The 15,984-nt window shown below is 41.6% G+C and overlaps 1 protein-coding gene across 1 annotated transcript; it reads right to left on the reverse strand.

Moving 5' to 3' along the window:
• Positions 1-12,005: 12,005 nt before the first annotated feature.
• LOC125555502 (disease resistance protein Pik-2-like) lies at positions 12,006-15,729 on the reverse strand. The gene is made up of 2 exons (XM_048718436.1): positions 14,838-15,729; positions 12,006-14,270 (listed from the first exon to the last, which is right to left on the reverse strand). The coding sequence occupies exons 1-2, from the start codon at positions 15,689-15,691 to the stop codon at positions 12,257-12,259; spliced, it is 2,868 nt and encodes a 955-aa protein (XP_048574393.1). The 5' UTR covers positions 15,692-15,729; the 3' UTR covers positions 12,006-12,256.
• Between the last annotated feature and the right edge of the window lie 255 nt (positions 15,730-15,984).

Consider the following 15,984-nt stretch of genomic DNA (forward strand, 5'->3'; position numbering starts at 1 on the left):
ACTGGATGCCTAGATTTCTGTTTTTTCTTTCAATTATACGGTTTAATACCGAACCTGATCTGAATTCGGTTATTAAAAAGAAAAAACCAATGTTTGGACATTTTTGAAATGAACCCAACTTCTGCAAGCAGGTGGGGATGCCCATGATATGCATCCATGCCAGGTTTGAACGATTTCTGACACCGTATGCAAGTCGCGAGACCTCCGACCATTTATCAGTAGTTTTTGACAGAGAAAACTCCAGAAAAGGCAAAACTTGTCGAAACCCAGACAACTTGAACCGGTGCCTTGAATTGGTCATAAAAGGCCATGAAAAAAATTGGGCCAACTAAAGGATGTTGAGAAACAACATGCTCTCGAACGGACCTTTATGGCATACCCGGACACTCTCCGTTGAACAGGTCTATTTGGACATTCTTGAAATGACCCCAAATTTCCAAGCAGGTGGGCATGCCCAAGGTAGGCATCTATGCCAAGTTTGAACAATTTTCGACATAGTATGCAAGTTGTGACACGTCCAGTCATTTATCGATCTTTTTTTACCAAGAAAACACCAGAAAATGTAAAACTTTTCGAAAACCCAAGAAACTTGGCATGGTACCTTGAATTGGTCATACAAGCCATGAAGAAAATTGGGGCCATTTCCATTTCCATTTGTGTTTTTTTGGGACATTCTTGTAACGATCCCAACTTTTGCTAGCAGGTGGGCATGCCCATGGGTTGCATCCATGCTAGGTTCGAAGGGAAAAATATTTAAATTCATAATAAAAATAGTTACTTAAAACTATCATATTGGTGAATTATTTTCTGTTTTTGTGAGCGCCAATGGGCCAGCCCAGTCGGCCGGCCTCCTGCGTGTGCTGCCGTCTATTTAACGCTACTCCCGAAACATATGGAATTTCCTAATTGGCACTCGTCGCATTAAGTTGTCAACCAAACGGATAAAACGAGCGAAGCAAATAACGTTATGGTCTCGCCTATTGAGCATCGTTAGTGACCACTCAACCTTCAATATTTAGAATATTTTTAAAACCAATTTTCAGAATTTCAAAAATATTCATATTTATTAATCAATGTTCAAAAAATTCAGAAAATGATGGTCTTATGCTTCTGTTACAAAAATTGTTCGCAATTACAAAAAATTTTTGTTGTTTTTTCATTCCTTTTCTGGAGTTGCAAAAAAGTTCACGTTCCAACAATTGTTTGTGTTTACATAAAAATTTGAATTATAAAAATGTCCCGGTTTTAAAAAATATTCGTGTTTCAAAGCTGTTCATGGTTTTAAAAAACTGTTTCAGTTTATTTTATATTTGTTCAAGAATCTGAAAAGTGATTGGGATTCACAAAAAAATCATGTTTTGTTTTCAAAAAAATATTTTGCGTTGAAAGTGTTTAAAATATTCTGCATTGTTCTTATCCTTAAGGCTTCGCGCTGATATTTAGGCAAAAACATTGGCTAGGCGAGCTGGTTGTAACACGTTTCTTGAATTCAGTTGGTCCTTTATTTTTGAAGCGCTGCTACACGCTATCTTCATGGGCCAGCCCAGGCGGGTGATCTTCTCTACGTATACGTCCCGGGGGCTACGCACCATACTCACAAAACCAAGTACGACATGTGAAATGACTATATTACCCTTTATACGTTTTAGAAGGGGGGTTGTACCGAAGCGGGTCTCTTTCTGTTTATCTCCACCTATACTTTGTACTCATATTTATGCTGACCTTTGGCATCAAGAAAAAAACAAGTGGCATACTATCTCACACAAATGCGGTTGCAAATTTACAACTAAGGCAATGAATTTCCAGATAGTTCATAGTTTAGCGATGAATTTCCAACTAAGGAGTGAGTATGCTCTTCTCACCTTCTAAACTTGGTATATGAGGCCGGAAGCCCGGAACCGTGCTGGCATATTGATTGCTCTGTGTTGGACCCCCCACCATGGGACAGTGTTTCGACGGCCAGCTGTTCTTTTCTGAATCCTAAGCCTGCTGCAGAATTTGGTAAGCTTATACATAAGAGCAAGTCCAGGGAAAGTAGATCATATATAATATGTGCGCACAAGTACGAAACTATACATACTGAAATGATAAACATGGACTACGCAGGCAAAAAAGAGGGATTGGAGTCAGATGCTAAATGTATTGTGATGTGTACCGTGCCGATAATGAAAACAAGGAAATGCAAATTGCAGCATAGAAATCATAAAAATATATAATTATATGAAAATTCACATCATAAAATTTCCTAAACATGTGTAAGCACACTTCAAGACTGTATATGTAGCTCATATAAGTTCAGGGAGTACTGAGGGCATACTTTCTAGCATATGTTTTCGGAAACCCAGCCACGGATTCCAGAATTGTACTCCTTGGCATGAAAGCAGTCCCTTCTTTGTCATAATAGTTCAACCCAACAAAGTTCCCAAAAAAATCAATGAGGATTCCTCCAGAAGCAGCCTAGAAAATAAATAAAGTTGTGCTTAGTCAAGCAGAAAAATTAGCTAGTCATGTTGACTAAGGTGGTGCATATTATTAAGTCACTCATGTCATGACACAATTATTTATGTTGACCATGAGAAGTAAAAGAGAAATCAACATAGTAAGGTTCACATGTTGATCGAGATGGCAACCTGTTCGGGATAAGCACCCATTGGATCGCCAGCCGACATCGCAGTTGTGGCCATCAATAACTTTCCTGAGCTGAAGCAGCGCCGGATAGCAACTACTTGACTGTTAGACTCAAGCTGCTGCTGCTGCTGATCTAGACACGCTGTACGAAAGGCCACCGCCTTTTGGCCAGGCACGGACAATGGCAAGATTGTGTCTCAAATCGTGGAATAGCAAATATCCATTGACAACATGATTATTTGGAAGGCGCACTTTAGTCTGCAATATTATAACGATGAAGCAGCGCGTCAACAAACATATATACATACATAACGGTTAGCAGAATATACAGCGCCTGAGGGTTGCGGTCATCGGTTTATGCTAGTAGTGCCCTTTCTTAGTACCTCTTGTAACTAGCTCTCCGATGTGTTGTAAGTTCAGAGTGGCCCCTTGTATTTTTTGGGCTTTTCTTGTTGTTCGTTTTTGTGTCGTTTGTATGCTTGGAGATGTCCTAGCGTAGGTGGTGGTCGTCATTTGGCGTTATGGTGGCGTTGATGGCGGAGGAGCCTGCCAAGGTTGGCACCTCAATCTGCTTGGGATGAACCAGTGGAAGATGGTAGAGACGACACCTGTGAGTGCGTCAGACCGGTTTATGCCCCAGACGGTATGTGGCTAGGCTGGGGATTCCGGCTTTCGATGTTAGGATTAGGTGAGTGGTCTGGGTAGTGGCCCAGCTAGCACCCCTTCATCATATGGATAGGAGTAGCGGCATGTGTTGCCTAGATGGTGGATTCAGGCTTATTGTTGTAACACTTTGTAAGGTCCTCGAGAATAATCAATAAAGTGGCCGTATGCATCTCCCAGATGCAGAGGCCGGGGGTCATCCTTCTTTTCTAAAAAAAAAGCAGATTATACAGCACGCCAACAAACATGATTATTGCCCTTAATCTGAAATGAGCAAGCAAGGGGTTGTATGGAAAATCTCGCGGTACCGACCTCCATTTTTTCAGTGATCTCTCTGTCACCATCTCTAGACCTAAACAAGTTTAATGAAGCCAGAAGATTTGCTGTCGTTTTGGTGTAGCCAATAACTATGCCTGTGCATGCAAAATGTGTGGAACCACCTGCACAAACACAAGTAGGTAATCCTTAAAATTTGCAATCCTGAATTCATGATGTATGGAAGCAACTAAGCAAGCAAAGATAAGTAGCAAATCACCCTCACCCTCATCGAGCGAAGTGATCGACACCAGACTCCTTCACTTGGGCTGTCAGGTTCGTCCTCTTCATCGGGGTTGGAAATATGGAGTTGATCCAGATGCAAATCTCCTGGTCCAGCTCAGGGAGCATTGATCGTACAACACAGACACGAGTGTGGTTATATATAAAGGTGTGCAGGGAAAAAAGGAAGGAGTGGTATTTTCTTTTTTTTGGAGAACCATGGTTTTCTGCTGGAGCGTGCGCCTGTCTCACACTGCATATCTTCCTTGATTTGTGACCTGGCATAGATGGCACAAGGAACGAGGTCGAGAAATTAACAACGCAGGAAGGAGGGACGATCAGAAGCTGTGATATCTAAAGATTAGTCCTTGTGGATTATGGTTGATGCTTGTTTTTAATTCTGTTCTGCAGCTTCTGATTGGGAGTTTGGGATCCGATGGTTGCAAAGCGGAACAACTAGTTAGGGTTACGACGAGCGTATTCATCAGGTGGAGCAAGGAAGCGGCATGGGGCTTATTCGATTCCGACGGAAAGATCCATACCTGAACCTGACAGCCTGTTTGGTAAACACTCGGGTAGAGGAATGAGAGTTTGTACAAGGATGCTTATGAAGGGATTAGGTATGAGAAGTAAATTTTTAGTCCCATTCTCTTGTTTGGCATATGATGGAAATTGGCGTGGGATAAAACTCATCTCACGAATTAATAGAGTACCCCCTGGGAAGAAATCAATGGGAATTGGCTTACTCAACTCCCAGTCCCTTTCCCACTTAAACTCCCATTCCCTCTAATCAAACAGTGGACTTTTAATCTCCTTACCCCTCAACTCCCATTCCTCATCTATAATTCCCTCGACCAAACACGCTGTGAAGGGAAGGAAGGGAAGCGGCAAACGGCGGACGGGGAAGGCGGACGACGGGACGGAGGGGGAGCGCAGATGGTAGCCTGCAAGGCCTTGTATAATGTAAGATGCTTAGAGGAGGTGCTTCAAAAAATAAACCAGACTTCTTTTAAGCACCGATGCTTATTTATACATGATAGACGCATAAATTAGGCCGAATAAGTAAATTTATCGGAATTGGGATGTACCGGTGAAGCATTCATCGTCCATGTCAACATCAAGATGCACACTGTTTTTTAAGTAATAAACTAAAAAAATCTTTTGTGGGGTGAAATACATCTTTATACAAGTCTGACACCACCTCACTATTACGTGAACATGCCCCACAACCTTTCCATCTGCTCATGCATGTGTACTCCCGGACCACTCAACCTATAGTAGCAACATTTTACTTTCTTGTTAGCTATTAAATTATTGATATCTTTTTAATAAATGAATTATTTTTAAATCTTTTTATATATTCGAGTTCCTAAAGACAAGATCTTTAAAACAAGACCAATATTCAATATATTTTAGGGTAGTTTGAATTTTACCGTTTCATTCGCTTTGGTATTTCAAAAAAAAAGGATGTAACTCATTTAAAAAAACTCGTTTCACTTTATTTTAAAAACTGGTTTAACTCATTTTTGAAAACTACTTTTATTCATTTAAAAACACTGATTTCACTCGTATCAAAACACATACTTAAGTCATTTCAAGGAATTGGTTTCGCTCATTTCGAAAAGGTGATTTCACCCATTTCAAAAAACTAAATTCACTCATTTTGAAACACTGATCTCAGTTATTCCGAAAAACATATTTCACTCATTTACAGAAACAATTTTACTCCTTTCAGAAAATGCATTACGATTGTGTAAAAAAACAAATTTAACTAAATTTAAACACCGATTTCACATATTTGAAAACACATATTACATTTGTGTCAAAGAACTGGCTACACTAATTTTTTAAAACTGATTTTAGTCATTTCACAATGTTAAAACAATGATTTCACTCATATGAAAAAATTGATGTCACTCATTTTAGAAAAATAATTTCACTAAATTGAGAAAACATATTTCACTCATTTTCATACTTCAGTTCGAAATGGATTTCAGTCAGTGCGAAAAACTGATTTCACTCGTTTAGAAATTCTGAAATAACAAGTTTCACGTATTTCACACCCAAAAATGTGTCATGTGTATGAAAAACATATTTCACTCATTTTAAAAAATTGCTCTCACCCAATTCAAAGATCATATTTCACTATTTTAAGAAAGTTGATTCCACTCAAAGCAAATAACTGATTTCAAATATTTCCAAAAACTTATTTGATTCAATTCAAAAAATATATATTAAAAAAGCAATTTCACTTGTTTCGTAAAACATATTTCACTCATTCAAAAAATGTTTGAAATAATTAGTTTGACATGTTTTACATGACTAGTTTAAAATTCTGAAATAAGAAGTTTCATGTATTTCACACCCAAAATGTGTCATGTGTATGAAAAACATATTTCACTCATTTTAAAAAATTGGCTCACCCAATTCAAAGCTCATATTTCACTATTTTTAGAAAGGTGATTTCACTCAAAGCAAATAACTGATTTCAAATATTTGAAAACACTTATTTGACTCAATTAAAAAATCACTTGTTTCGTAAAACATATTTCACTCATTTTTTAAAAAAATGGTCTCACCCAATTCAAAGATCACATTTCACTATTTTTAGAAAGCTGATTTCACTCATTTCAAATGTTGAAATTTAAATATGTTTGAATGTATTCAAGATTGGTCTTATTCTAAAGCTCCAGGAGTTCAAATATATACAAAGTTTCAAAAACAAAATTTTTGTTTTGAAGATATGAACAATCTAAAATGGTGAAAAGGGAATTAAAAGTGATGGATTTAGAGATGGAGAGAGGAGAGATAATGTCAGAGACATGCATGTTATAGTATGTACCATGAGCAGTAAAAAAAGAAAAGCAGGACCATGCATGCGTCCTTTGCATGTGCATGATGGACCCGGTCTGATGAAATACGGTGACTTAAATAGATAGAAGGGGGGAATACAAATGTACACCTTTTGAGCTAGCAGCATGCTATTGGTGAGAGAACCACCTGTACATCCCCGGCACCAGTAAAAAACACTTTGCATAAATTAGGCGTCCCTCGTGTAGATATAGGCACCGGTGCTTCAAAAAACTCGATTTATTTTTCTAAGCACCTAGCATCGTACAAGGCCTAAAAAGGGACCGTCCTAGAAGGAGTGACGTGAACGGACCGGCTCAAAGCCGCACACCCACGTGTCCACGAGGAAATTCCCTTTTTTTAAGTACGAGGAAACCTCCTTAAAAGCCTATCATATGCATTACGTATTTACGTATGGATTTTGGTTTAATTTCTTGGAATCTTTAACGGTCTTGCTCTTTCTCAGCTAGCTGAGAAATAATTTGGTCTCTTTCATGGGATCAATCGTCCGATTTACTAGTACGTAGTGTTTTTTTATAGAATAGACAATTGCCCGTGCGTTGCAACGGGAGTATAAACATTCTAGTAGATTAGCCCCTGACTGCACATCTATTATTGTATTATTGTTTTTGAGAATCCACGTATATTAATATATTGATACGCTAATATCTTACCAAATCTTTGTATGCAATCGCCATGATTTATCAGCCATTTTATTGCTAAGCACTTATTTGGTAAGAATTTAATGACTTGCCAACAAAACATGTATTTATTTTGGTAAGTTAATAAACATGAGACAATTGAATGGATGGGAGAAAAATCAAATATGGGAGGAAAAAATCAAAAAGAATAAGGAAAGAGTGGGACGTATATATGGAAGGTTGGACGAAAAAGAGGTGAAATGTGAACCTTACGTTCTTTTTAAGTATAGGGATATTGATACGCTAAAATCTTACCAAATCTTTGTATGCAATCGTCATGATTTCTTTGCCATTTTATTGTTAAGCACTTATTTGGTAAGAATTTAATGACTTGCCAACAAAATATGTGTTTATTTTGGTAAGATAATAAAGATGAGACAATTGAATGGATGGGAGAAAAATCAAATATGGGAGGAAAAAATCAAAGAGGATAAAGAAAGAGTGGGACGTATATATGAAAGGTTAGACGAAAGAGAGATGAAATGGGAACCTTACGTTCTTTTTAAGTAGTAGAGATTTAATGACTTGCCAACAAAATATGTATTTATTTTGGTAAGTTAATAAACATGAGACAATTGAATGGATGAGAGAAAAATCAAATATAGGTGGAAAAAATAAAAAAAGATAAGGAAAGAGTGGGACGTATATATGAAAGGTTGGACGAAAGAGAGGTGAAATAGGAACCTTACGTTCTTTTTAAGTAGTAGAGATACATAATGGTTCGTGCCAACGTGCAAACTTGGGGAGCTCCTATACAGCGTTGCAGGCGCCCGATCCGGTGCCTGTAGCGCTGGTAGCATGGGCCGGCCCACTAGCGTGCTGCCTCAAGTTTTTTATTTATTTTTTCATGAAATTAAAAATATGAAATGAAGAAGCGTTTACAGATTTAAAGAAAAAAGTGCATCCATTTGAAAAAATATGTTCACATCTTAAAAAAAGGTCCATAAATTTTGGAAAGTTCATCAGTTTGAAAAAAAGTTCATTCAAATTGAAAAAAGTTCATGCAATTTAGCAAAAGTTAATCAAATTTGAAAAAAGTTCGTAGAAATTGAAAGAAAGTTCATATATTTTTAGAAAAATTTCATGGAACTGAAAAAAAGTTCATAAATCAAAAAAAGTTCATCCATTTTCAAGACAAATATTCATTAAATATCTAAAAAGTTCATCAATATCAAAAAAGTTCACAGAATTTTCAAAAAACAAATCGTCAACCGGCCCCTAGATGGGCCGGCCCATTTACGGACGCCACGGGCGCCAGTTAACAAAATGCACGTTAACTGGCGCCGGTGGCCAAAAATAAGAAATGCCGCAAACTTGTGCCGCGAGGCCCAAGTAGGTGGTGTGCAACAGTTGGGAGCATGGCCGGTTCAGTGCGAAATCATTAATTAAAGAGTACTCGTTGTAAAGAACACTCCACTTTTCTAGGTCGCGACAACTGGCGCACATGCAGCACGCCACTTGTCGCAACCTGGGAGTTTTCCTTTTTTTTTCCGTAGATTTGTTTATTCAAAACGTTTTATCTCTTAAATCGTGCGTCCAAATCTCGAACTGTTTTCATCATTGAATTCCTCGCGTCGAGATTTTCAAAATTAGATTCCATGTTGATAGGTTTTGACGAACTTTTTTTTTCATGAAAAATCGGACGAAAAAAACCGGGCGAAAAACCGAACCGGGAGCACGGTTTTTTCCCTTTCCGAAAGAGGCACGCCCGTGCCTTTCGCGAAATCACAACCGTGCTTCTCGTGGAAGCAAAACCGTGACTCCCGTGGAAGGAAAAAAACAGAAAGCGCTTTTTTTCGTTTCCGAGAGGCACGGCCGTGACTTTCGCGAAAGCACAACCGTGCCTCTCACGAAAGCAAACCGTGACTCTTGCGAAAGAAAAATAAAATAAAAAATGCGTATTTTTTCCCTTTCCGAGAGGCACGGCCGTGACTCTCGCGGAAGCAAAACTGTGCCTCTTGCGAAAGCAAAACCGTGGCTCTCACAAAGAAAAAAAACAGAAAACGTGTTTTGTTTTTCCCTTTCCGAGAGGCACGGCCGTGACTCTCGCGAAAGCACAACTGTGCCTCTTGCGAAATCAAAACCGTGACTCTCACGAAAGAAAAAAAACAGAGAACGCATTTTTTTGTTTCCGAAAGGCACGGCCGTGACTCTCGATAAAGCACAATCGTGCCTCTCGCGAAAGAAAAATCGTGACTTTTGCAAAAGGAATAAAAAAGAAAACGTGTTTTTTCGCGCAATTTTTTTTTTCAATTTTTTTTATCGAAAAGCTAAAAAAGACCGGGGGAAAACCAAAATATCGAAAAAAATTCAAAAAAAAACCATTTAAAAAGCCGAAAACGCGTGCGAAAAAACAAAAAAAACAAAATCCGAAGAAAGTGTCCAGAGCGTGACACGTGGCGAATGGCTGAGAGCGCGCCAAGTGACGCTGATCGTTGCGAGGCTCCCGAAGAAGCGCTTGTTAACTAGTTGCTCCCGGTTCAGGGTCCAACGCCTTCTCAAAACTGGACCAAGGTGTTGCTTCGGGCTGCCAGCAGGCCATCCGAGGCCTGGAAGCTTGCTACTAGGCCAGAAACATGATCCACTCTCGTTTAGGAACCCTTACCCTGGTTCCCCTAATAAAAAAAAGTTCAAGAACACTGGCTGCTAACGCAACGCCCCGTCTTCAGCCGTCCTCGCACCAGAACGGCGCACCGCCGCCCGCCTCCCGACCGAAGACTGGCACAGCCCCGGGCCAGGGTAGCACCGATCCGGCACGCACTACGTTGGCCTCCTGTGCACGCTCCACTGCGACAGAAGCAGCACCGTGAGACGTGAGTGCTTCTGATTTTATCCCCAGTTGACAACTCTTCTTTCTGAATTTATGATTTCCCACAACCGAGAAGTAATAGAGGATGGCTTTAATTTATGGGCGCCGCTACGCGTCTTCCGGCGGATGTTTACTTCCGCCGCATGGAGTACCGTTGGATGAGCGCCCTGACAGCAGTCTGATCTAAACATCGCACGCGCGTGACCACCTCCCTACTTCCTACAACAGCCGCTCAGTTTTGGAAATAGAGTCCCCTCACCGTCGTCCTGCCACAGCTTTGCCCAGCGCGGCGGCAGTCGCCACCACCACCAAATCGCTACCGCCGGCGCGTCGGGGAACTAGTCCTTGCCGTGCTCGCCGGAGTTGCTGCTCCTCCTCCGTCTCAGCCCCGCGAGCAGCTCCTAGCTCCAATCGAGCACGACGGTGGCCACCTCTCACGCCTGACGCTTCTTCGGCGTTTTCTGCAACTGAAGCTATGTTTCTGAAACATGCCTCATGTTGCAATGTCTGACCACTCACTCTCTAACATCGGGCGCTCCTGCGGCGCTGCAACTCGGGCTATTTTTTGAAACAAGATCCTTGTTGCAAAAAAAAACCTTCACAACAGAAACATTTCTTTTCTTTCTGAAATAAAAGATATGTTGCGGAAATCTTTTGAAACAAGACCCCAGTTGCAGAAAAAAAACCTTCACGACCGAATCGTTTTTTCTTTCGTTCTGAAACTAGTCATGTGTGTTAGAAATCAACTGAAAACAAGACCCTTATTGCAAGAAAACGACTCTTCGCGCGGGACTGCCTTGTGGCCAGCGTGACTACTTGATCAGGATTGATCTAACGGCTACCCAAGTGGCGGCTCGCGCGCGCATCAGCCGGTTGAAGGTAAACTTTTTCCTTAATTTATCGGTTGATTTATTACCGTAGCATATACGGTCAAATTTAAGCAAGATGGATTTTATGCATTTTGATTTCTGGATTATGAATCTTTTTGTGTCCATCAAGTTCTAATGACCTTGGTTGCCCTTGTTTAGGTGAAAGTACTTAGTAGCAGCTTCCAATCATGATAGGAGGAGGCAGGGAGCTAGTATTAGGGAGAAGAATGACATCGTGAAAAAGAAAGTCCGAACAATCATTGGACAGGGCAAAAAAAAATCACATATACGTGTATTAAGGAAAAAGTATTTGGTCCTGATACCTAGACATATGAGTCGCTGGGATAAACCATAGCTGCTACCTTGTTGAGCGACCATCAACAGCAGCATGATTTTTATCAGGCAACTTCTGATTGTAAAAGTCATATGAAAGAATTCAAAGTGACGGAGTACCAATTGAATCTGCTCTAGCATATCTGTATATGCTTATGCATAATTCTGTGTGCGCACGGAGGGAACTTATCCGAGTGAATGAACGGCAGTGAACTATGAACATGAGCATCTTGGCCTGAATCTGAACGGTGTCATGTTTTGGCAAGTTGAGATCTTCCCAGTGCTTAACCTTAGTTCGTTTTGTTACTGCCCAAGGGTTCAAAAAGTGGAGGAGCGGGTTCATGTCGCCTGCAGTTTTCAAGCCATAATTCACGCAGATACTTGTGTCACCATTCTGCTTACCCACCATCCAAAATGGGTAACCGCTGCGCTTGCTAATTTCTAGCATTTCGAGATGCTTCGATGTGCAAAGGCCATCAAGCACCTCTGCTTCAACTGTGGACTGCGACTTGTATTATATTGTTGGAGCAATAACAGTATATAACCAACTAAAGCAACCTCCCTCATGAATTAAATGTTGGAAACTTCGGCTGGAGAAGACCTGAATTTGGAAATTACATAGATATTTAAGGCAGCGTAATCACAAAACAGTTGGTACAAGTGTTCAGCTTTATTGGAATACAATGCTTGAAAGATAAAATAAAACATGAATTAAACAGCTGGGGACTTCCAGCCTTACATGACAAGAACCAACCACATCAACCATGAAGGGACCAAGTTAAACTGATGGGACTCCAGCTTTCCCTGCTTTAGAGCAAGCTTCTTTTGTTGAACATACTCCAAGGCTTCAAGCAGCTTTATTGCTCCTACGACCTCACTATAACTCTGATCTCTTCGCGGTCAGATTTGAGTCGATTCTTATTCTCCACCTCCAGCACCTCTACTACAGCAGCCAATGCACCTTCTTTGACACAACTGATCTGCACCTCTTTAAGGTTTTTCAAGTGCTCAATACCAGCAGTTGTCTTCCACTGGTCATCAAACTGCAGCACAAGCGTCTCCAGCTCTGGCATGCATCCTTTCTCAAATCCATAAACTTCAGGAACTTCAGGAGAATAGCCCAGAGTTAGTTCCTTGAGCTTCGGAAAGGACTGGCTACTGCGTGCAACCATGTCTTGCCTGTGTCTTATGAAGTATGGCCCCAGGGTCAGCCTCTGCAGGTTGGGCAACTTACATATGTCGCTGAATAGTTGGACACCATCAACGTATGTCCAAGCTATGACCAACTCGGTAAGATTCATGAGTCCCCCCACCCATTTTGGCAATTGGTCAATGAGGCCGCAAATCCTAAAGTAACGGAGCAGCTGTGGTGGCGACTTTACTTGATGGAGAAAATGCAATGCCCGTTTGAAAGGCCATTTATCACAACCAAGATTTCCAATGTCGAGCAACTGGAGGGAGTTCATCTTGCTCAGGGATTTGGCAAGCTCTTCGAGAACATTCTGATCCATATCCTTATTTCTTGTGTCTACATAGATGCATAAGTCTTCCAATTGATCCAGGTCACCAATCTCCTTGGCGACCTTCTCCTCAGATACCACAACCGCTTTATTCAGCTGGCGTAGTGCCTTCATTTTGTTGATCCCTTGGGGCAGTATCCAACCAGACATTAAATTGCCATCTTTGGTGGTGAACAACAGGTGCTCCAGCTTCTCTAGCTTTGTGACTGTTTCTGGTAGACTCGTCAGTTGTGTTTGACGTACATCAAGTGTCTGTAAATGCTCGAGATCACCAATTCTTGAAGGCATCACCTTGATATCTGAACACTTCAAGCTTAAGAACCTTAAAAGATACATCCGACAGATATGACTCATATGCTCTTTCTGCAGACCTTTGCAGTCTTCTAGGTCAAGTACCCTTAGCAACATGAACTCTCCTAACCGGGCAAGCAGATTTTGTGCTTCAGTATCAAATATGCTTAGTGATCGGACATGCTTCATAGTCATCGCCTTGATACCACGGTGTGCTGTCATTTTCTTTGATGAAGACTCTTGGGTTGCCTCTACTCCGCCATGTATGGCAAGACGTCGAATCCTATCATATGCCATCCCTTCATATTGCCTACCTAGTAGGCTAACAAAGTTAGACTCTAGGGATTTGGACACCATGACCTCAAGCATCATGTCATGCATTCGGCATGTCTCTTCCCTCCATTGGTACACGGTAACTATATCGGTGCCTCGGTCAATCATGCTTCTACTCATCAGCTCATTGAAGTAGGCTTCAGCAAGCTCCATCTGGGTCATCCCTCGCTTCTCAGGAATTAACCCTTCAGCGATCCATCTCTTCAATAGTCGATCCTTGCAGATCACGTAATCCTCTGGGAAAATGCTAAGATACATAATGCAAGCCTTGAGGTGGTGGGGTAGGTGGTCATAGCTAAGTGTGAGTATCTGCCTCATCCCCTCAAGAGTAGGATTGTTATCCATCTGTGAACCAATTGACCTGCCAACTATTTCCCACATCTTCTTCCCTTCTGGATGTGTATAGCTTGCCAAAAGGCTTGCAATGTTAGCAATGGCTAAGGGTAGCCCACCACATTTTTTCAAGATGTTTTCCATTGCACCTTTCAAATACTCTGGGCAAGAATCTTCGGTCATTGAGCCAAATGCTTTTCTTCGGAACAACTGATCTGACTCTTTCTCATCTAGGGGCTTCATATGATGGATGTAATAATCACAATAATTAGAACATGCTTTGGCCACAGTATCTATCCGAGTGGTCACGATGATTCTGCTGCCGCAGTTGCTGCTTGGTAACTTGGACCAGATTGCCTCCCAGGCTGCTTTGCTCCATACATCATCGATAAAAATTAGGTACCTACACTCATAGATATGCAAGAGTTAGAATATTCTGTCTGCAGAAACTGGCAATTGATTGCATCAAATTGTATGAAATTCTACTGGATGGTGTTTTAAACTCCTTTTTCGACATTTTCCACTAATATATATTACTGCAGGGTGGAGAATAAGTTATTTTGCATCCAGGATTTTCTTACCTTACATCATTCTATACGTTCACATCTTCTCGTCACATACAAAAAATATGTGATCTACATTTTCTGAAGTTCTTCTTGATTTCAGGAAGATAAAATTTAGGTGACGTAAAATTTGGCTGCTATTCAGCTTATTATGTGACTATATGAACATGCATTTTCTTAATTATTTCTAAACTGATCGCATACCATGCAAGTTGAATAATGGCACCAAGCCACCAACAAATTTAACTTTTATCTATCTCTCTCTCTCTCTCTCTCTCTCTATATATATATATATATATATATATATATATATAATATATATATATGTAAATATTAACACTACTAAGAAGGAAAAGCTAGGCCTGCCCATCTTATCGATGGAAATAATCATCTTATCGACGGTATACCTGTTGTTCTGGAGACTCTCCTTGAGCATGCCTTCTAGCTCGCCTACATCCATGCCGTCAATCTTACGAAGGAGCGCCGCTTGCTCGTTTTGGTTAGACGGTAGGGTCACGACCTGCAGAAGCACGCGCTTTAGTAATCCCTGGAGATCCTTGCTGCCGAAGGTCTGCGACACGGACACATTGGCCTGGCGTTTGAACTCCGTCTCCAGCTGCCGGCAGACCTCCATGGCCAGCGTGGTTTTCCCGAGGCCTCCAAAGCCCACGATAGAGAACACCTTGAGCTCTTTGTCACTCTCACAGACAGCCGCCTTCACCACCTTCTTGCCCAGGTTCTCAGCCTGGGCCTTGATGCCGACGAACTGGTTGGGGTCGTTGTGAGGGCGTGGCGCACGTGCTGACGCCACCACTGCCTGCAAAGCCTCCGAAGAAGAAGCAGTGCGGCCCAGCAGCTCGATGCTGACGCCGTAACGAGCATGGCGCTCGCTGATGGAAACAGCACGGATGCGGAGGGCCGTGATCTCGCCGGCGAGGCGATGGCGAGGGAAAAGCGTAGCAAGCAGGCGTTTGGACCAGACGAGGAAGCCGTCGCCCTGCTGGCACCTGATGCGAAACAGGTAGAGGTCGACGCAGTCCTCGGCGTCGTAGGCGAGCTCCCGGAGTTGCTTCATCCACTCCCGGACGAAGTGGCTCAAGCCACTTGCATCAGCTTCGGACTGCATGCGCAGGAGGGTGTTCATCGTGGCCAGCTCGTCCCTCAGCTCAGTGACCTCGCCGCGGACGGCGCGGAGCTGGCGGAACTCCTGCCCAACCAGCTGCACAACGTTGCTCAAAACGGCCACCGACGCGCGCTCCATGAGTTCTGTCTCTCTTGGTTCTCCGAAAGCTAGGATGGTTATGGAATGTGCTAAGTTGTGACCCCAAAGGATGGGTTCGATCAGCTTAAATAATGTGGCCAACTTCACTATGTAAGGATCTTATCGCCTTAACTAATGATGACAGTCTGAAACTTTACTCTCTTTTTTTGAATTGCAAACCGTAGAACAATAGTTATACAGTAATTTTCATTAATCAAGTATCCACAAGAGTGTAATATTTACAAGAGGAGCAGTGCTATCCAGACGACATTATTTTGACGATTTGCAGCCGA

Source organism: Triticum urartu, chromosome 5, assembly GCF_003073215.2.
Source record: "Triticum urartu cultivar G1812 chromosome 5, Tu2.1, whole genome shotgun sequence".
Taxonomy (NCBI): domain Eukaryota; kingdom Viridiplantae; phylum Streptophyta; class Magnoliopsida; order Poales; family Poaceae; genus Triticum; species Triticum urartu.